Raw genomic sequence first — 22670 nt, 5'->3', positions numbered from 1 at the left:
CATAAAGGATGTAGAACAGTATCTGGCAGACCATGCTCAATACTGTTTGACTACAACTGTAACTAAGCTGGGCGCGGTGGCTCATGCCTGTAATCCCGGCACTTTGGAAGGCTGAGGCAGGTGGATCATCTGAGGTCAGGAGTTTGAGACCAACCTGGCCAACATGGTGAAACTCCATCTCTACTAAAAATACAAAAATTAGCCAGGCGTGGTGGCAGGCGCCTGTAATCCCAGCTACTCAAGGGGCTGAGGCAGGAGAATCACTTGAACCCAGGAGGCGGAGGTTGTGGTGAGCCAAGATTGTCCCACTGCACTTCAGCCTGGGCAACAGAGACTCTGTCTCAAATAAATAAATAAATACTATATGGTATTATGGGCAATTTAAGGAATTTTCAAGGTAGTTTTAACTACATGTGGTCTTTGTTTCATATACTGACTGACTGATTTAGAAACGGCGTCTCATTATGTTGCCCAGGCTGGCCTTGAACTCCTGCCTCAGTCTCCCGAGTAGCTGGGACCACAGGCCACACCACCACACCCGACTCATACACTTAATATACTTATTCTACAATCTAAATTTGTCGAAGATGTGACTCTACTGCATGCGTTATAATTTTTTTGTCAGAACGCAGACGAAAAAATCCTAGGATTTAACTGAAAAAAAACAAAACAAAACAAAACAAACAAAAATAAACAAACAAAAAAAACCCATATAGTATTCCCCACCCCCCGCCATTGTTTTTGACAAGACGCTTAAGCTCTCCCTCCTTCCTCATCTGAAAATGGGGATCATAACAGCACCTCTGTTGGGCAAAGTTAGCACTGGGGTCTGGCACACAGTGAGTACAGTAATTCTCTGCCAGTGAGTGTCGCGACACCGCCATGGGTGACAAACAGCACCTCCCCACCACTAACCCTGCTGCCCGGGCCCTTAGCCCTTACTTACATTGTAGGTCTCTACTTTGACCCTGACTCTGAATATGAAAGATCGGAAGTTGGCATTCTGGAAAACTTCTTCAAATGCCTGTTCATTCTGCAAAAACAAATATCAAACTTGACACATGGAAACCACTGGACAACCTGCAAATACTGCTAAGACTTTTAAAAAGACTTCTGAAAATGCATCTCCTGGGTAGTTTGAAATTACTTATGAATGACGAATCTACAGGTAACATTACATAAAACTGTTTTAAGTAGAATCTTATTGAAAATTAAAACACTAATCACATTCACAGACGGTAGAATGGCAGCTGTCAGGGCCAGGGAGAAGAGGGTTTTGGAAAAGGACCTATTGCTTAATGTGCAGAGTTTCAAATCGTCACCCATGAACAGTGTCTCCATTCTCCCCTTCCCTCCATCCTTGGAAAACACAAGTCTGTCGTCTGTCTCTATGAATTTGCCTATTAAAAAAAGTACTGGAAAAGGATGGTGGTGACAGGGGCACAGTAATGTGAATGTACCTAACGCCACTAAACTGTACACGTAAAAATGGTTACAAAGGCAAATTTGGTTATATATGTTTTACTAGACACAAAAAACTGAAAACACTCTTAGGAAGTTTCTAAGACTTTAAGGCTGGGCACGGTGGCTCACACCTGTAATCCCAGCGCTTTGGGAGGTGGAAGCGGGTGGATCACTTGAGGTTGGGAGTTCAAGACCAGCTTGGCCAACATGGTGAAACCCCATCTCTACTAAAAACACAAAAATTAGCTGGGCATAGAGGCAGGTGCCTGTAATCCCAGGTACTAGGGAGGCTGAGGCAGAATTGCTTCAACCTGAGAGGCAGAGGCTACAGTGAGCTGAGACTGCACTGCTGCACTCCAGCATGGGCTACAGAGCAAGACTCTCAAAAAAAAAAAAAAAAAAAAAAAATTAAGAGGAGGTCAGGTATGGTGGTGCATGACTATAATCCCAGTGTTTTGGGAGACCAAGGTGGGAGGACTGCTTGAGGCCAGGAGTTCAAAACAGCCTGGGGAACATAGTAAGCAAGACCCCATCTCTACCAAAAAAAAAAAAAAAAAAAAAATTTAAGCCAGGTATGGTGGCGCGTACCAGTAGTCCCAGCTACTCAGGAGACTGAGGTGGGAGGACTGTCTAAACCTGAGTTTGAAGCTGCAGTGAGCCATGATCGCACACCATGGCACTCCAACGTGGGTGATGAGGCAAGACCTTGTCTCAAAAAAAAAAAAAAAAAAAAAGGAAAAACACTCAGAAGAAAGTTCAATATAATTCGTGATTTCAGCCTCTGTATTTATAGCTACTGATTTGGTGTGCAAGCAGAGAAGACTTGTTGAAGTGGGCAAAGGCCAGGGAAGGCCTAAAAAACAATCCTCTTCCCTCTCTCACTCCTCAAATGCAATTTAAGTTTATTAAAAAAAAAAAAAAAAAAAGTCTGGTAAACAGACAGGAATTAGAGAATATACTTTGTATAAAGATGCATAAATAAATGTATAATAACTATATTAACAGAGTTGATTGAGACCTTTGACAAAAAAAAAAAAGAAATTAATAGTTCACACCAACCTAGTATTTTTTGCAAGTCACGCAGAGCGTGAAAGCAGCTTTGCTACACAGAACTCTTTTCTGTAAAGGTTACTTGATCAAAACGCAAACCAAAACCAAATGCATCCCCTGGACTTTCAGATATGAAAATAAAACAATGGGTTAAAGCTTGAGAAAATTACACCGGCTGCCATTATGCTTCCAAGGTGAGGGGTGTGGAGTGCATACTCCAAGATCTCACGGTTCCTCGAGGAAGTTTTTATATGTCCTCATTCACCGGCAGTAAAAACAGTCAAATATAATAAGCTCATAAAAAATCCTGAAAGGCTGACTTGGGCCTTAAAATCTGATACGAAAATTGAGGACCAGGTGAAAACAGACAAAAGATACTATCACACTTCAAAGTCAATTCTAGTTATTTCTGTGACAGGATTTGTTGAGACTATTTTGAGAGATCTCATGAACAACTTAAAAAAAGAGTCAGGGGCAGAGCCCAAACAGACAGAACTGGGGACAGGAAAGAAAAAGAAAAACACACCAGAACAAACGGCAAAGCCTTTCATCTTTGTGGTCTTTACAAGTATTCCAACCAATTTGGAGGAAATCGGGAGAAAAAAGCCATCTACAGACAGGTGTCCATTTATGTGGCCCAGAAAACATAGCTTTTATTGGTCTTCCTTATGTTTTATCTGAGCAACTACCTTTCCTAAATTCAGCATTATTAGCAATCTATTCTGTGCATTAAATAAACCTAATATGTGAAAATGCAAACTTATAAAAATGAAACGGACAAAGTTATCTTACAGAAGAAAGTCACTGCGTAAGAATTGTCTGATGGGCTGAAATGACAGGTACCTTATATGTGCATTTATTATTATTGTTTTATAGGACAGACCCAGGAACTTGATATATGTGCATTTAAACCAGGATCTGACTCAACTTTTCTGGAAGGTATTTACTATGTTAAAAAAGCATGCCTGTAGTAATTCAGGTTGTTTCAGGGACACCTCCCGCAGGCACACTAGCTCTGACGTGCTAATAGGAACAGGAGAAACGGGTGGCTTAGACTTAGAAAGTGCTTTGGTTTTAAAGTACTTTTATATACGTTATTTCATTGTTAAGCACATCCAAAATGGACAAAATTAGGTAACATCAGATGAGCTCTTAAATAATTATCAGGCTGAGAAACTATACAACACCAAAAAGAAACAAACTAAAAAATATTCAACAGCAAAAAGAGGGTCAGTGTTGGCCAAGGTGTGGTGGCTCACGCCTGTAATCCCAGCACTTTGGGCAGCTGAAGTGGGCAGATGATGAGGTCAGGAGTTCGAGACCAGCCTGGCTAACATGGTGGAACCCTGTCTCTACTAAAAATACAAAAATTAGCCGGGCATGGTAGCGGGCGCCTGCAATCCCAGCTACTCAGGAGGCTGAGGCAGGAGAATCACTTGAACCCGGGAGGCGGAGGCTGAGGTGAGCCGAGATTGCGCCACTGCACTCCAGCCTGGGAAACAGGGCAAGACTCCATCTCAAAAAAAAAAGTGTGTGGGGTCAGTGTTATAGAATGAGAACCATAAAGAATGAGAACCATTAAAAGTTATAAAAGTTATAATAAAATATGTGGCTGACCTTGTCTTTTAATTCCCCAAGATAAGCAGCATTTTGTCCAAGGATAGCTTCAGCAGACTCCTGGAAACAAGTCACCCACTGATTCTCTTGAAAATCTGCAATATTTACCTAAAAAACACAATTCTACATTATTTCAGCAAAGAAATAACAAAAAGAAGACACACTAAGAAGATGGGGAGAGGTTAATGTTCTTTTTCCACTTATTAAAATAATTTCCAGAGAGGGCTGGGTACAGTGGGCTCACGCCTGTAATCCCAGCACTTTGGGAGGCTGAGGCGGGCGGATCACTTGAGGTCAGGAGTTTGAAACCATCCTGGCCAACATGGTGAAACCCCGTCTCTACTAAAAATACAAAAATTAGCCAGGCATGGTGGCGGGTGCCTGTAATCCCAGCTACTCAGGAGGCTGAGGCGGGAGAATCACTCGAACCCGGGAGGCAGAGGTTGCGGTGAGCCGAGATCGCGCCATTGCACTCCAGCCTGGGCGACAGAGAGAGGCTCATCAGATTAGTTCCTGTCCAGGTGCAGCTGGCTTTGGATGAAGGGTTTTGAATGAATCGGGGGAGTTCTCTGCATTTTCAACTGCCCACTCTGTAGTCCCTAGGAGGAGTTCCGTGAGAGGGCTCTGTCACTGCTGGGCACCCAGACAACTGAAGAGCCTGCCCGTGGGCCTCTTGTCAGTCACCAAATTGACCTGGCAAAGGAAATGAGTAATCAAGTGTCTCCCATTGGGCTGTGGTGTAAAATTAAATAGGGGAAAGTCAAGGAAGAAAGCAGATCTCAAAGAATCCACTTGCTAAAGTATTAGCCTTTGTAGAAATAAGAGTAGTTTTTCTGTAAGGCATCATTTTGACAGTTTTACATCTTCGTTTTGCATGTGTACAAGGCTTTTAATACAGAGAATGTTATAATGAAAAATAAGGTGACGAAACCAGTTAAAAGTGAAAAGCACTCTCAATACACAGCAACGGTATCACATCCTGGGCTCACACTTCCTTTACCCCGCGCTATCCTTCTAAGAAGCAAAAAGCATCTCATTACATAGGGCAAGAACTACAATGACGCAGACGTGATAAATATCAAATCAAACAAGTGTGTGGGAGATTGCACTGTGGAGGAGTTTAACAGAAAGGCTGATGTTTTGATAAACTAAAACAAATTTTCTTCATCTTAGTTCAATGAAAAGTTTATAGTTTACAAAAAATGAGCCTATAGAACTTTCCTGCTAAACTCACATTTTATTTTATTTATTTATTTATTTTTGAGACGGAGTCTCACTCTGTCGCCCAGGCTGGAGTACAGTGGCGCGATCTTGGCTCACTGCAAGCTCCGGCTCCCGGGTTCACGCCATTCCCCAGCCTCAGCCTCCCGAGTAGCTGGGACTACAGGCGCCCGCCACCACGCCCGGCTAATTTTTTTGTATTTTTAGTACAGACAGGGTTTCACTGTGTTAGCCAGGATGGTCTCGATCTCCTGACCTCGTGATCCGCCCGCCTCGGCCTCCCAAAGTGCTGGGATTACAGGCATGAGCCACCGCGCCCGGCCTATTTACTTATTTTTTAAAGACAGGGTCTGCCTCTGTCATCCAGGCTGGAGTGCAGTGCCACGATCACGGCTCACTGTAGCCTTGACCTCTTGGGCTCAAGCGATCCTCCTACCGCAGCCTCATGAGTAGTTGGGACAAGTGCATACCACCACAGCCAGCTAATTTTACTTTTTGTAGAGACAGGGTCTTGCCATGTTGCCCAGGCTGATATCGAACTCCTGGCCTCAAGCAATTATCCTGCCTCAGCCTTCCAAAGTGCTGGGGTTATAGGCACGAGCCACTGCGCCTGGACAAAATGAACATTTTCAGGCTTCTGATATATTACTGCCAAATCATCTTTTGGAAAAATGTGAAACTCTTTTCTTTTTCTCTTTTTTAGAGACGGACTTTTGCTCATCGCCCGGGCTGGAGTGCAATGGTGTGATCTCGGCTCACTGCAACCTCTGCGTCCCGAGTTCATGTGATTCTGCCGCCTCAGCCTCCCAAGTAGCTGGGACTACAGGCACCCGCCACCATGCCTAGCTAATTTTTTATTTTTAGTAGAGACAGGGTTTCGCCATGTTGGCCAGGCTGGTCTCAAACTCCTGATCTCGGGTGATGCACCTGCCTTGGCCTCCCAAAGTGCTGGGATTACAAAAGTGAGCCACTGTGCCCAGCCTTAAACTGTTTTCTTAAACTGCTATCATCGCCTATTTCTATCATTGAAAACAAAACAAAACAAAATAAAAACCTTAAGGCTGGGTGCAGTGGTTCAGGCTTGTAATGCCAGCACTTTGGAAGGCTGAGGTGGGAGGATGACATGAGGCCAGGAATTCGAGACCAGCCTGAACAGCAGAGCGAGACCCTGTCTCTACAATAAAATAATTTTAAAAATTAGCTGCATGTGATGGTGCACAGCTGTAGTCGCAGCTCCTTGGGAGGCCAAGGTGGAAGGACTGCTTAAGCCTGGGAGGTTGGGGCCACAGTGAGCTGTGATGATGCCACTGCACTCTATTCTGGACAACACAGTGAGATGAGACCCCTGTTTCTTAAAAAAAAAAAAAAAAAAAAAAGTTTTTTAAAACCCAACTTTACAACTTTTTTAAAAAGGTTTTTAAAACAGAAAGAAACAATTCTTAAAATGCAAAAAAGCAACAATCTCACATCAGCACACTGTCACACTCCTCTGAAGTCAGCTATACTAAAGCTAGAGAATAGATTATCTGCATGAAAATAACTAAATACAGGCATTGGCTGTGTAAGTACAATTAGTGCTGTCTATAAATGCCATTTCAATTTAATTTATCTTCATAGCAGTTATTAGCAGGCAAGTGTCACTGACGCTATGGTTGTATGACATGCATGAAAGGCTGAATCAGCTGGGGTATCTCAACGCTACTTTCTGGCATGAAAAAGAGGATGGATAAGCTCTTCCACACCCACTCATCTGCAGGCTTCCCGCCAGGATGACTCCGTTTCTACTGTTGTGGCCACAGTGCCTGGCGCACGGGAGGCCTCAACAAACACAACCGTGGTTCTCATCGGCCGAGGCTACTTACTGACAGGATCATGCGGTACTTGAAACTGGGGAATTCAGTGTCGCACTTCTCACAGCGGTACAGCCCATTCTGCTGATCAATCACTTTCTTATTGCAGTCCTGAGTCGGGCAGGCTTGGTACATGCAGTTCTCTTTGCGAAGATACACCACTGTGGCCACAGAACTAAAGTAGTCCGGCTTCGGGAGAAAAGAAGAGCATGAGGCACAGAGCCGCGAGCCCGCTCGGGATCGGACCGAGAGGCGGCTCGAAGCCTGCCCTTACGTTTAGGTGATAAGTGTTTCTATATTCCAGTCCTCACGATCACACATGATCACGGGGAATCGTTCATTCTGTAGTTTAAGAAATCACACGAGCCAAGTACAAAACCCATGAAGGTAATAAGCCAAGTGCTAAGGCAGATAATTCCTTAACAATAAAAGAGTTAATCTAAATTAGACTGAGTTAATTAAAAGTGAAATTGGTTTCCTGTTTGCTTGAAGACTGTATGAAAGACAAAGATTTGTTTCTCCCAATCCTGATCCTCCAAAGGCCACCGATCTAGGAAATACAGAATGCGGACCACAAACATCCAGTGCAACAACCATCAACCATCCCTCCCGTGCTCAAAACATGGCAGTCATGACTAGGCCTAGATTCACCTTTTCCTTGTTTAGGCCAGGGATCAGCAAGCTGCTTCTGTAGAAAGCCGAAGACTAAATACTTCGGGCCTTAGCAGCCATTTGGTCATGGTCTCTGCTGCAACTACAGGCACACCTCACTTGATTGTGCTTTGCTTTACTGCACTTGACAGAGACGGCATTTTTTACAGATTGAAGACTTGTGGCACCCCTGGGTCAAGTAAATGCACTATTTTCCCAATAGCAGGTGCTCACTTTATGTCTCTGTGTCACATTTTGGTAATTCTTCCAAGATTTCAAACTTTTTCAATGTATATGTATTTTTTGAGACAGAGTCTCGCTCTGTCGCCCAGGCTGGGGTGCAGTGAGTGGCGTAATCTCCGATCACTGCAGCCTCTGCCTCCCAGGTTCAAGTGATTCTCCTGCCTCAGCCACCCAAGCAGCTGGGACTACAGGCGTGCACTACCATGCCTGGCTAATTTTTGTATTTTTTAGTAAAGATGGGGTTTTGCCATGTTGGGTAGGCCGGTCTCGAGCTCCAAACCTCAAGTGATCCACCCACCTTGGCCTCCCAAAGTGCTAGGATTATAGGAGTAAGCCACCATGCCTGGCCCTTTTTCATTATTATCATATCTGTTATGGTGATTTTTTTTTTTTTTCTGAGATGGAGTCTCGCTCTGTCACCAGGCTGGAGTGCAGTGGCACCATCTCAGCTCACTGCACTCTCCACCTCCCAGGGTCAAGCGATTCTCCTGCCTCAGCCTCCCGAGTAGCTGGGACTACAGGCGTGCGCCACCACGCCCAGCTAATTTTTGTATTTTTAGTAGAGACGGAGTTTTAACCACGTTGGTCAGGATGGTCTCGATCTCCTAACCTCAGGTGATCCGCCTGCCTCGGCCTCCCAAAGTGGTGGGATTACAGGAATGAGCCACCACGCCTGGCCTATGGTGATCTTTAACGTCACTATTGTAGTTGTTTTGGGGTGCCACTAACTGCACCCATATGAGATGGGGAACTTATATTGATAAATGTTGTATGTATGCTGGCTGATCCTCCAATCAGCTATTCCTGTCTCTCTCCTTTGAATACACAAACAAGAAAGCAAACAGCCTTATTGCTGATAGTTGTAGTGGTCTAGATAGAAGATCAAACAAGCCACAACATTCTCTTAAGCCAAAGCCTAACCCAGGGCAAGGCCTCACCTTTCTTCAATTCTATGAAGGCTGAGAGAGGTCAGAAAGCTGCAGAAGAGGCCAGGTGTAGTGGCTCACACCTGTAATCCCAGCACTTTGAGAGGCAGAGGCGAGAGGAGGAGCCCAGGAGTTCGATACCAGCCAGGCAACATAGTGAGACCCAGTCTCTACAAAAAACTGTCAGGGCACGGTGGTGTGCACCTGTAGTCCCAGCTACTCCAGAGGCTGAGGTGAGCTGTGATTGCACCACTGCACTCCAGCCTGGGTGACAGAGTGAGACTCTGTCTCAAAAAAAAAAAAAAAAAAAAAAGCTGCAGAAGAAAAGACGGAAGCTAGCAGACGTTGGTTCATGAGGGTTAAGGAAAGAAGCCGTCTCCGTAACAAAAGTGCAAGGTGAAGCAGCAAGTGCTGACGGAGAAGCTGCAGGAAGTTATCCAGAAGATCTAGCTAGGACCACCAATGAAGATGGCTGCACTCAACAACAGATTCTCAACGTAGACAGAACAGCCTTCTGGAAGAAGATGCCATCAAGAACATTCGTCCTAGAGAGTAGAAATCAATGTCTGGCTTCAATGCTTCAAAGGACAGGGTGACTCTCCCGTTAGGCGTGAATGCAGCTGGGGACTATAAGGTGAAGCCAGTGCTCACTGACCATGTCAAAAATCCTAGGGCTCTGAAGAACTATGCTAAATCTACTTTGCCTCTGCTTTATCAATAGAATATCAAAGCCTGGATGACAGCATATCTATTTATAGTGTGGTTTATGGAATATTTTAAGCCCACTGTTGAGACCTACTCCTCAGAAAAAGACATGCCTTTAAACATATGACTGCTCATTGACATGCACCTGTTCACCCGAGGGCTCAATGGAGACGCACAGTGCAAGGAGATTCATACTGTTTTCATGCTTGATAACAGCATCTGTTCTGCAGCTCCTGCAGATCGAGGAGTAATTTTGACTTTTTAAGTCTAAGACACATTTCATGAGGTGATAGTTGCCACAGTGATTCCTCTAATGGATCTGGGGAAAGTAAATTGAAAATCTGACAAGGATTCACCATTCTAGATGCTATTAAGAACAGCTGGCTGGGCACAGTGGCTCATGCCTGTAACTCCTGCACTTTGGGAGGCTGAGGCAGGGAGATCCCTTGAGCCCAGGAGTTTGAAAGCAGCCTGGGCAACATGACAAAACTCAGTCTCTACAAAAAATACAACTAGCCAGGTGTGGTAGCACCTGTAGTCCCAGCTTGGGAGCCTGGGGAAGTTTAGACTGCAGTGAGCTGTGACCAAGCCACTGCACTCCAGCCTGAGTGACAGAATGAGACCCTGTCTCAAGTTAAAAAAAAAAAAAAAAAAAAGAGAACATTTATGATTCATGGGAGGAGGTCAAAATCCCAACATCAACAGGAGTTTGGAACAAGTTGATTCCAACCCTCATTAGACACTGAGGCTTCAAGACTTCGGCGGAGGAGGGATCTGCAGATGTGATAAAAATAACAAGAGAACTAGAATTACAAGTGGAGCCTGAAAATGGGCTTGAACTGCTATAATCTCAGGATCAAACTTGAACGGATGAGGAGCGCTCCTTAAGATGGGCAAGTAAAGTGGTGTCTTGAGATGAAATCTCTTCTGATGAGAACGCTGTGAGCATTGTTGAAATGACAACAAAGGATTCAGAATTCGCATAAGCTTAGTTGATAAAGCAGTGACAGGACCTGAGAGGGAGAGACTCCAATTTTAAAAAGTTCTCCCGTGGGTAAAATGCTGTCAAACAGCATCGCCTGCTATGGAGAAATCTTTTGTGAAAGGAAGAGTCAACCAATGTGGCAAACTTCACTGCTGTCTTATTTTAAGAAACTGCCAAAGACACCCAGATGTTCGGCAACCATCGCCGTGATCGATCAGCCATCAATCCTGAAACAAACCCCCACCAGCGAGAAGATTACGACTCGCTGAAGGCTCAGATGATTGTCAGCAGTTTTTAGCCATAAAGTTTTTGTTTTAAGAGAAGGAGTCTTCCATGTTGCTCAGCCGAACTCCTGGGCTCATGTGATCCACCTGCCTCAGCCTCCTGGGTAGCTGGGATTACAGAGAACCGAAAGAGTGGGTGTCCCATGACACGACAACAAGGATCTGTCCAGTGTTAATTCTCGAGATGTTCGATAAGAGCACTTAAGAGCTGCTGTTGACAATGATGGATAAGGGTATACAGTGAAATGGGACAGTAGGAATGAAACCTACACCGTATATGATGAAAATAAAAGAGCAGGCATAAAGGAGAAATAAATAATCTAAACACTAAACTGCTGGCAGAATACAGGTTTAGATCAAGATGAGAGGAGGGTCATTAAATACAAACACTGAAGGGAAAGTCGCAACTAAAAGTCAAATGTCAGGGCCAATCCTTGTCAGGGAATGCCGGCAACTCTCAGCCTATGAGGTTAATACACTCTTCTACAGCCAGGAACAGCACCCGTGAAACTGCCTCACGTCGGACACTGAGCCGGACTAATGCTCATCTCAAGAAACATATTTTTGATATACGGGCACTTAAATTTGCAGGAAGCATCACAGAAAAGAAACATGGACCCGAAGGCAGGTGATATTATACCACGAAGCTTGACTGTCACCCCTGCTCCAAGACCCCTCTACGAATTGACTCTAAGAGTTCTTCAGATTCTTCTGCCTCCAGTACCCTGAGGGGTAACACATATTCCCATGAGCACACCTGGCTACTTCCCTCTGCCAGTGATTCTCAACCCCCACACCATGCTCAGGTCACAGCCCCGGCTAAGAATTACAGCTCTGACAGCTGCTGCCGGAAACCAAGTTTCTAAATCCATCCTTCTGCACACTTTACAGCCCTTTGTGAAGGTGGTTAGGAATGCTGGGTACCTTGTCACCTTGGCCCAGGTTCTCAGATTTGACCTCATACAAGGTTTTCCAGTTGGTGTTAGCCCCTCCGACTCCGCCGCTCTTTAAATCAGAGATGGAAACACCATCTAAGGCTTGTCCTTCTGCGTCAAACCTGAAAACATGAACGAATAACGATGACGAGCGCTTGATATCATATGCTTCTCCACATGCAGCTTGTTGCTATGCGCCAGACACAGGCTTCCCACCACCCGCCCAGCTTTCACACAGGTCACGGTCATGTCGGCTGAAGCTGGTATCTTCGTAATTATATATTTTTTTAAATCTTTAAATTAAAAAAAAAAAAATGGTGTCAGAGTTTCACTCTGTCACCCAGGCTAGAGTGCAATGATACAATCATGGCTCGAGGCAGCTTTGACCTCCTGAGCTCAAGTGATCCTCCCACCTTAGCCCTGCTAAGTAACTGGGACTACCATGCCCAGGCCCATTAAAAAAATTGTTTTTAGGCCGGGCGCGGTGGCTCATGCCTGTAATCCCAGCACTTTGGGAGGCTGAGGTGGGCAGATCACGAGGTCAAGAGATCGAGACTATCCTGGCCAACATGGTGAAACCCCGTCTCTACTAAAAATACAAAATTAGCCGGGCGTGGTGGTGGGTGCCTGTAATCCCAGCTACTTGGGAGGCTGAGGCAGGAGAATCACTTGAAGGCAATTCTCAGGAGGTGGAAGTTGCAGTGAGCTGAGATCACGCCATCACACTTCAGCCTGGGCAACAAGAGCAGAACTCCAACTCAAAAAAAAAAAAAAATTTTTTTTTTTTTTTTAAGAGATGGGGTCTTGCTCTGTTGACCAGGCTGATCTCAAACTCCTGGACTTGGGCAATCCTCCTCCCTCAGCCTCCCAAAGTGCTGGGATTACAGGGCGTGAGGCACGGCTCCTGGCCCAGTCTACTGAACAAACGGAATGACCTTTCTTTGAATCTCAGTTGCTTTGATGCCCCCCAGTGGTGAAGAGAATCAGTGCCAAAGTACCAAAGAATCTTTTCTTAAACTAGCCTTGCATATTGCTAGTGGCCAGACCACCCCAGGCCTAAAATCAGAAACTGGGAAAGTCAACAACTTGTAAGCTATAAAGTGGCCGTCTGGGGTAGTCCTCTAAGCTGCTAATGCTCATTCTCAGCCAGCAGCTGCGTTGTGATCATCACCGAAACGTACCAGTGTGGAAAGGGACAGTCAATATACCGTGGTAGCAAAAGGGTTTCCATAAAAGGCCTCTTATGCCTGATACAGAAGCCAAAAGTGGTTTTTTTGTTTTGAGACAGAGTCTTGCTTTGTCACCCAGGATGGAGAGTGGTGGTACCAACTTTGCTCACTGCAACCTCCACCTCCTGGCAAGTGATTCTCGTGCCTCAGCCTCCCGAGTAGCTGGGACTACAGGCAGGCACCACCACGGCTGGCTGAGTTTTGTATTTTTTGTAGAGACGAGGTTTCACTATGTTGGTCAGGCTGGTCTTGAACTCCTGGCCTCAAGCAATTGCCCACCTCGGCCTCCCAAAGTGCTGGAATTACAGGTATAAGCCACCGTGCCTGGCCCAAAAGATTTTATAAACCAGAGCAACTTATCAGAAGGCACTATCTTTTTTCTTGTAGATTTACCTTCTTAGTGAAATCTGACTTTTACTAATATCGAAGTTAAATTAATTTGTATTAAATTATTATGAAAACTGATTGTACTTCTTGATCACATATCAATTGATATGAAGGAAAAGGGGCCAAGGAGAAAGTGGCTGAGGAACACAGCTGTGGCGGAGAGGAGCTGGCCTGAGATGAAAGGCCATCCTAAGGTGGGTAACCACACACAGGACAGGTTCCTTAAACAGAGACCGTCTCACAGAATGGATGTTACCCTGAGCTGCAGACAGCTGCCTTCTCCTGTCAGGTAAGCGGCTAAATCCCTCACAGGGGCACAGCAAGGCCCATTGATCTGTTTCAACACTACTAGCTACACAAGTTTACGGTTTCAAAAGCTCCAAAGAAACATTTGCCACCACAGACCACTCGTCAGGAGTCAACCGAGCAAGGAGAGAGGCAGCCCTTCTTACAATAAAAACTCTGCATTGTTACAGCCAAGATCTAAACATCTCTAATCCTTGTCCAGCTATCGTGTATGCACCGAGCTTGTCTTTGCTCAATGCCAAGTTATTTTATTCTGGGGACAGCCATGCTTTTTATGTTGACTGGGATCATGGTTATTGACACGTAAAAGATGAAGACATTAATGTGGGAATGCGATTTTAATGTGGGAATGCGATTTTAATGTGGGAATGCGATTTTAATGTGGGAATGCGATTTTAATGTGGGAATGCGATTAACCTGGAGTCGAACTCCAGAGCCTAAAAGAAAATCAAGCAATAAGAACAAAGCAAATCTGTGGCTAGCTCTGGTCAGACTATGAATGGGCCCTGCAGTTCGGTAGATTATGTGTGGACCGTACTACTCATGAGGATGGCTTAGTGACATGAACATTCCAGAAGATGCTTCATGAAACTGGTCAAACACCAGTGCCATTGGTTCAAATGACTCAAAACAAAGGAGAAGTATGTAAAATGAGCTCATTCTTTAGTTGCTTAAATCCTAAGACACAGCTGGAAACCGACACACTTCCCCTGGTGACTACAGCTATAGGAATTATTGAAGCTTGGGTTAGCCAAAGTGTTTTCCCTGACCACATTAACGCTTGCATCCTGTGTCTCAGTTTGAAGTATTCTTTTAAGACAGAGTTTGAATGTCCTAAAAAGCTAGATACAGTGAGGAGATTTTAACAGGCTCTCCTCATCCCTTGAGTGCTTTGGGAATAACAATCTAATACTAACAAAAAGCCCATTGTTCTCACCACACTTGATCAGTCTAGTGAATACACGCTAGAAGATGTGATCGGCACCAAAGACTTGACAGAGAAAGACAGCATGTGTTCCCCCCACACCACAGAGGCCCAGAGCTTAAACCCTGGAAAGAAAGGCGCCTTCAGCACACCGCTGCTGAAGCCTGGCTGTCCCCTCCTTCGGCAGGATCGAGGTCAGCAGGCAGCACTTAACATTCTAATTGCCTCCTCCGACTCTCTAGGTTTGTCCTGGGATTACAGGTTTGTCCGTTTAAGGGCTTTAAAGCCCTCCTCACAGAAGGCATAATGCCTTCAAGAAACACGGGAGCTGCGCCACTCAGTGATGAAGCCTTCTGCTTGGCAGGAAGCTCCCATACTGACTGTAACCAGCTTTTCTCAAAGCCCAGCCTCAAGTAGCCCTTTGTTTAGCCCCACAAAACCTACCATCCACGAAGCTTATAGGCCTCTGGGATGTCAGGATTCGCAATGATAGTGCTTGAAGACAGCACAGAGAGGCTCCGTCCACCGAAATCAGAGACTCGGGCTCCTTTGATAGCCAGCACGGGCTGTCTAGAACCATCAAATTTATCGGCCTGTAAAAGAAACACCAGACATATACAAGTGTCACTAGCAGGAAGAACACAGAAGATTTTTAGAGAAAACAGGGCAAACAGTCAATAGTAGAGTGAATGTAATCAGTGTACACGGAACCCATACAAGAAAGACCTCACACATGAGAATCTACTCAGAGACACATCAAAACTATCACTGCTTTCCTAGAGTTGGGGGAAAGAGCATTTCCCCGTGTAAAGCTTGAATCACAGCAAATCTCACAGAAGTAAGATATAGGATTTCAAATATCTGCCAGACAGCACAATCCTTCCCATCTACATGGTGAAAGCCCCCAACTCATAGGACAAAACCGCTCCCATGAGGAGCTCCTCCTGTGCGTGCTGACGGCCCCATCCTATAGGACAAGACCCCCCCCCAACCCCAACTCCAGCAGCTCCTCCTGTGTGTGCTGAAGGCCCCATCCTATAGGACAAGACCCCTCCCTCCCCCAACTCCAGCAGCTCCTCCTGTGTGTGCTGAAGGCCCCATCCTATAGGACAAGACCCCTCCCTCCCCCAACTCCAGCAGCTCCTCCTGTGTGTGCTGAAGGCCCCATCCTATAGGACAAGACCCCTCCCTCCCCCAACTCCAGCAGCTCCTCCTGTGTGTGCTGAAGGCTCCATCCTATAGGACATGACCACGCCCCAACCCCAGGAGGTCCTGTGCATGTTGAAGACCCCATCCTAGCACTTACATCTTCCCCCCACAGCGTAGCAGTCACCACCTTCCCGGATGTGTCCATCAAGTAGATATTCCTCTTGGCAACTTCTCTGTTGTTGGACCTCACTGTGATTTTAGTGGCATCTTCATAGCTCTTGCAGATTCCGATGATGTCTAAAACACATGCATGTGTTAGCAGGAGGCGGTCAAGGCTCCCACTCTGACGCCAGCAAAGGGGGAACGGCAAGCACTGAAGCCTGACACCGCCCCATACACTGCAAAGAAAGCTAGTCATCCCTGCTCTTCCTTCTCATACATGAGCTTACCTACAAGTGAGTCTTTCGACTTGTTCTCGAGGTCATCAATCCCCGTGAAATCAAACTGAACCGTAGGCAAATGATGGTCGTCCTCACAGGGCATGACGGAAGTCTCGTTATTGAAGGTCATCTCGTAGTCATTTTTAACAGCTGTGAACTGCTTGTTAGCAATCTTCAGGGTGCCTTTCGAGAAGTAATACACCTGCGAAGGAGGCCAAGACACAGAACCTGAGACTACCATCAGATCGGACAGAAACCCCTGGTCTGCCACCACACACCCCTCCCCTGGGCCAGCGTCTTCTCATCCGCACTCCACCCCGGGGTGGTGTCAGTTCTAAAGTCGGCACGGCCATACCTTGTTCACTTCAATAAGAGGAAAGAACTTGTCCACTTGCTCGTTGAAAGCTGTAGCTCTGATTTCACCCTGCAGAAGCACGTGGGCAGGTTAGGGCTGGGGAACTGAACACAGGCCACCCCAGCACCAAAGTGACACTGGGACTGAACACAGGCCACCCCAGCACCAAAGTGACATCTTGAGAGCAGTGGCCCTCACACAAATGGGGTCCAGAGAGGGCTATGGACATCCCAGGAACCCGCATTTTACAGCCACACATTCCAGTCATTGGCCCCGCTGAAGAATGAGAATTTCAACTAGCTGATCCCATAATCATGCTGCATTAGCCTCAACTGAGAAACAGAACAGAACAAAACGGCAATGACGAGTTTAATTTATTCTGACAATAAAAACAAAAAAAGTTGAATACAGAGGGACACGCCCAGAGCCCACGAGGAAGGTGCTGCACAGCGTGATTCATCGGCTCCCTCCACGGTGCCCTCTCAGTGACAAACCACTTCACATTCGGAGCCATTGCCAAGAATGTCAGAATAAGTCATGTTTGCAAGTTGCTTGTGATCTGATTTTCACTTTTGCTTTTCTGTCAGCCAAAATTTACAAGTGGACAAGAAATTTTGGCCAACCACCATACATTAGAGCAATAATTTGTAAAAAAATTAGGTTTAATATTGATTCTGCCATCACACAAACATTTTGGGTGTTGATATCAACTTCCAAAAAAAAAAAAACATCTATTTTTTTCTCCCCCTTTCAGAGTTTGAACAAACAGGAAATCTGCAGCAGTTTGAAAAGAACGCTGAAGTACATTTTAGGAACTGTTATTATTTTTGAGATGGAGTCTTGCTCTGTCGCCCAGGCTGGAGTGCAGTGGTGGAATCTTGGCTCACTGCAACCTCTGCCTCCTGGGTTCAAGCGATTCTCCTGCCTCAGCCTCCCAAGTAGCTGGGACTACAGGCACCTGCCACCACACCCAGCTAATTTTTGTAGTTTTAGTATAAACGGGGTTTCACTATGTTGGCCAGGCTGGTCTCGAACTCCTGACCTCAAGTGATCTGCCCACCTTGGCCTCCCAAAGTGTTGGGATTACAGGCGTGAGCCACCACACCTGGCAATTTCAGGAATTATTAACAAAACTAATGGACAGATTAACAGCAATCAAGACTGTCGTGCTTCCACGGCATAGGAATTTTGTCTCATCGTCATGGTTTTGTTTAGTTTAAATAAAGCAAATAGAGAATCTGCACAGTCAGAACCCATTTCCCACAAAACCACTCTCCCATATCAAGGTCACAACTGTGTGCCTTCTGCTGTGGCCCAAAGCTCCACGGTGCTCACAAGCAGGCATCACCTCCCAGTGCTTTGACTGCACCTGCCAGCAAATCAGACGGTCTCCAGCTTCTCCTGCCCATGAGGCTACTTATATATTTAGAAAACTACTTTCTACTGCTACAAACGCTGTCATTTAAGATCAAAGATTTTATTTATGACCTTAACCCTCTACTCCAGACAGCATCAAAAGACTACGACAGAGGGAAAAGCACGATAGCAATCACGCTTCTCTCCGGCCTACTATTACTTTTCACCTCACGGGCCCGCAGAGCTGAGCCTTTTGTTTCTCAGGGAGTCCGCTGCTCTTACTTCCCCACATGACAAATACTCACACTTTCATCAACCAGTTCTAGAGAGAAAAGCTTCCCTTCCCCTCGGGAGTTGCTCCAGGTACGGATCTGACTTTTGTTGGTAACACGAGCACAAATGGTCCACCTACAAGCCAAATCGATCATATTAGTGTTTGGGGTCTTCCTTGGAAAAGATCAAGTAAGAAATCATCTTCCTACAGCCTTTCTCGTCTTATGCATATTCCGTTTTCCAACCTGTATTTTAATCCAGCTAATTAAAACCCCCAAGATGACACATCGGTTTGACAGTTTACAAAATAAGCAAATAGTAAAACATGCAAGGTGATTTAATACTAACTCATTCTCCTGTCAAATAAGTAAATTTATAAACTCTCTCCCTTCTCCAAAAAGCATCACCAAGGCAACCATATCCCCTTAATGAAAGGTTCTAAGCTGGAAAATACAGTAACACCAGCAATTATATTTTGCCACAGTTTTCAATTATGGGAACTGATATAACTGGTGTTACACTTCTGTCTCATTCCTAACGCACCCTGAATAGAATACATGATGTTGGTGGACCATCAGAGAGAACATACTGAAGCAGCATGACCTTAGAGAGAGGCACGGAAAAGGGAGGCAGAGGGCACATTAGGTACCCCACTTAATGATTTCACAGGGAAAAATATCTTTCCTACATTACAGAGTATTGAAGAATAAATATAAACACATCTGGAAGGATTCTGAAAAAAGAACTCTAATTTTTAACTATTCAAATTATTTTATTTATTTTGAGAGACAGAATCTCACTCTGTTACTCAGGCTGGAAGGCAGTGGCGCGATCTCGGCTCACTGCAACCTCCGCCTCCTGGGTTCAAGCGACTCTTCTGCCTCAGCCTCCTGAGTAGCGGGGATTACAGGCATGCGCCACAACACCTGGCTAATTTTTGTATTTTTAGTAGAGACAGGGTTTTACCATGTCGGCCAGACTGGTCTCGAACTCCCGACCTCAAGTGATCCACCCACCTCAGCCTCCTAAAGTGCAGGGATTACAGGTATGACCCACCGTGCCCGGCTTCAAATTAATTTTTAGTGGAAAAAAGTCATAAAAGAAATTTATGTTCAGGCTATCTTCATGTGTTTAATACAAATAGTGCAGATTATTTTAGCCAACTAAACCAAAGACAAAGTCACCTGTTTATAGGAGAAGATTAAATGCCTTTTGAATTATCAGAAATATTTATTTTTACTCATAAGACTATCAACTGATTAAGCATTAAGTATTTTTAATTTCAAATTCTTTCAAAATGAATGAAACCCCACAGGCTATGGCAGATTGCTATTGTTGCTATATTTTCCAACAAGAGTTAAAGGTTGCTACAATTTGTACCCCTTTCCACCTCAGCAAAAAAAAAAAAAAGAGAGTAAACCCGTTCTATTTGGTGGTATTTGGTGGTGACCCTGAAGTTCACGCATAAATAACTCAAGAGTCCATATGAATAATTACGATTTCACAAGTACACTCTGAATTTATTCTATGCAACAACTCACTTGGACTGGTAAGGAGTGAGGCTGGCAATGGGCACCACTTTGGACTGTGTTCCCGCAGAAGTGTGTGACAGGTTGGGACCTGCAGCTTTTCCAAATGTCTTTGAAGCACCATAAGCCTTAGAAACAGTGGGACCTTTAAAAACAAACGCAAACGAAAAGGAGTATTACTATTCTACTTAGCTTTTTTATGGTAAGCTTTACAATAACTCTAAATTTTGGAGGTGCCACTAGTGAAATCAGGTAACATGAGAGGCAAAGCTTTTCCTTTTTAGTATGCAAGAGATACGCAGATCAAATAGATACTGAGGCTGGAGGCTACAAAAGCAATCTAGAATGAAGGCTGTGCACATAGCAGCTCACTGCTACGTTTGCTGATGTCAGCCCCGAGGTCAAGGTAATAATGGTAATGAATCCAGACACTGCTGTTTCTAAAGGCCGCCCTCTTCAACACTTCTCTTCCCTCAACGGGCAAGATAACGGGTGAGAGAAAGAAAATCAACTTTCGTAACGGGTAAAACTGACAGCAAGGCACTAGTCACATGAGGAAAGACAGGATGTAAGGGACCTATCACAAACAGATCACCTCAAATTCCCCAGACAACTCCCAGATCTCAACGCGTCTAGAGGACTAGAAAGTCTAGAATGAAGTCCATAAGAGTGAGTTTAGCCGGGTGCAAAGGGCAGGAATCAGTTTTTGGTCAAGACATGTAAGTGGGTGACCACAAAGACCCTTCCGCCTCCTTAATCCAATCCTAAGCAGCTGCCCTGGACTGGGAAAGAAGAGGGAATCAGATGAGTTCTTTTACACGCACCATGTATCTGCAAAACTCAACCTCCAAATTCAGAAAATATAATTTAGTTCAGTGATTTCATACCCTCTATATCAAAACATTTCTTCAGAATAGAATTTGGCTAAAAATATCAATACACCATCTATCCAGTATTTACTTACTGAGTTTCCACACCATGTGCCACACCCTTCTAGGCATTTGTAGTAATTAGTAAAAAATATACATAGGAGTGTTCCAGTATTAAGATTTTCTATTCTAACTGGGGAGTCAAGAGAGATCAATACACACACAATAGTAATTACCTCAAGACTGTGTAAGAAGACACACGTACTTTGTAGAATACATGTGTATACCCATACATAATATGTAATTTTATAAAACACACACAAGCGTCCATTCATCCAATTTATTTCATGCTGGGCAGCTTCTCCTCAGTACACATCCAGTTCATTTCCTTTCACTACATAGTTTAGGGAACATTAACTGATTTCCATTTTTTTGAGACAAGGTCTTGCTCTGTCCCCCAAGCTGGAGTGCAATGGCACGATCTCAGCTCGCTGCAGCCTCCAACTCCTGAGCTCAAGCGATCCTCCCACTTCAGCTTCTTGATTAGCTGGGACTATAGGCATGCACAACCATGCCCAGCCGATTCTTAAAAAAAATTTTTTAGAGAGATAGGGTCTCACTATGTTTGGCTGGTGTCAAACTCCTGGGCTCAAGCAATCCTCCTGCCCTGGCCTCCCAAAGTGCTGGGATTACAAGTGTGAGCCACTGTGCCCAGCCCAGCTTTGTAAAAATATACTTTAATATAAGGCAAAGATAGACAACCAGAAAAATAATTCTGTGGGGGGAGGGAGAGGAATAATGTACTATTTGTATATAAGCCTAAGGAAATGATTATTTACCACGTCACCACTCTCTTCAAAAGTGTGTGTGTGTCTGTGTGTGTGTGTGTGTGTGTATATATATATATTTATTTTATTTTTTTTTTTTTTGAGACAGAGTCTCACTTTGTTGTCCAGGCTAGAGGGCACTGGCACAAACTCGGCTCACTGCAACCTATGCCTCCTGGGTTCAAACGATTCTCCTGCCTCAGCCTCCTGAGTAGCTGGGATTACAGGCGCAAACCACCACGCCCAATTAATTTTTGTATTTTTAGTAGAGATGGGGTTTCACCATGTTGGCCAGGTTAGTCTCGAACTCCTGACCTCAAGTGATCCGCCCACCTCGGCCTCCCAGAGTGCTGGGATTATAAGTGTGAGCCACCATGCCTGGCCAACAGCATGTAATTTTAGAGTTGTGTATAAATAGATCCACTTATAAAAGGAGAGAGAGAGCGAGAGAGAGAGAGAACGCACAAAAGTGAGAGAGGTAGACGGATAGTGCAGGTAGATTAAAAACAACAAAGAGCAATGGGGGAAAGTCCTGAGAGTTTCACAGAAACATTAGTGGTGTTTAACCTTGCTTTTATCAGAATCTTAGCACTGAAAAATAGAAACTAATAGTTGAGGGGAGGAGAGGAGGTGTATGTGAAGTCGTGACAGAAAAAAGGACCTCTAAAAATAAATCCAACCACCTTCTACAAATCCAAATTTTCAACGGTGACTTCCCAGATCAAGAGGTTCCTAAAATAAAGGCCAGAAAGTAAACAAAATGATTCCATTAATGCCTCTTAGGACCTGCTGCAGAGAAAAGTAAATGAAGAAACCATTTCTCATCCGTGAAATTGAGAAGGAGAACCTACGACCGATATAAGTAATACTGTCTTCAAGCAAATGATAAACACCCACGAGGCCCAAAATGGGAAACCTGGAGAGAGATGAGCCAAACTTAGGAAGTGGGTCCTGGATAGTTAAAAGGCAAGAACTTAAAAGGAACGCAAAGTCAGAGGGTGTAAAACCTGAAGATGAGGCAAACGGAGAAACTACTTGGTCAACTACTAACAGAGAAGAATGTATCAATTTGATTTTTTTTTTAAAGTCTGGCT

General features: G+C 44.7%; 1 protein-coding gene across 3 annotated transcripts in view; it reads right to left on the bottom strand.

Annotated features, from left to right (window-relative positions):
* Positions 1 to 22670, bottom strand: part of RPA1 (replication protein A1) — a 65638-nt gene that overhangs the window by 2008 nt on the left and 40960 nt on the right. For 2 of the 3 annotated variants that reach the window (XM_055258425.2, XM_055258423.2), the window contains exons 7-16: positions 19893 to 20025; positions 18384 to 18486; positions 16723 to 16791; positions 16377 to 16569; positions 16085 to 16224; positions 15223 to 15371; positions 11921 to 12053; positions 7215 to 7391; positions 4132 to 4239; positions 947 to 1033 (exon numbers count right to left, since the gene is read on the bottom strand). In XM_055258425.2, coding sequence (XP_055114400.2) covers positions 947 to 1033; positions 4132 to 4239; positions 7215 to 7391; positions 11921 to 12053; positions 15223 to 15371; positions 16085 to 16224; positions 16377 to 16569; positions 16723 to 16791; positions 18384 to 18486; positions 19893 to 20025 — 1292 coding nt within the window. The remainder of the gene's footprint in view (positions 1 to 946; positions 1034 to 4131; positions 4240 to 7214; positions 7392 to 11920; positions 12054 to 15222; positions 15372 to 16084; positions 16225 to 16376; positions 16570 to 16722; positions 16792 to 18383; positions 18487 to 19892; positions 20026 to 22670) is intronic. The other variant, XM_055258424.2, reaches the window with a different exon arrangement.

This window comes from Symphalangus syndactylus, chromosome 20 (assembly GCF_028878055.3).
Source record: "Symphalangus syndactylus isolate Jambi chromosome 20, NHGRI_mSymSyn1-v2.1_pri, whole genome shotgun sequence".
NCBI classification, from domain to species: Eukaryota; Metazoa; Chordata; class Mammalia; order Primates; family Hylobatidae; genus Symphalangus; species Symphalangus syndactylus.
The sequence above is the reverse complement of the archived record's forward strand: the minus strand, read 5'-3'. Positions and strand labels throughout refer to the sequence as shown.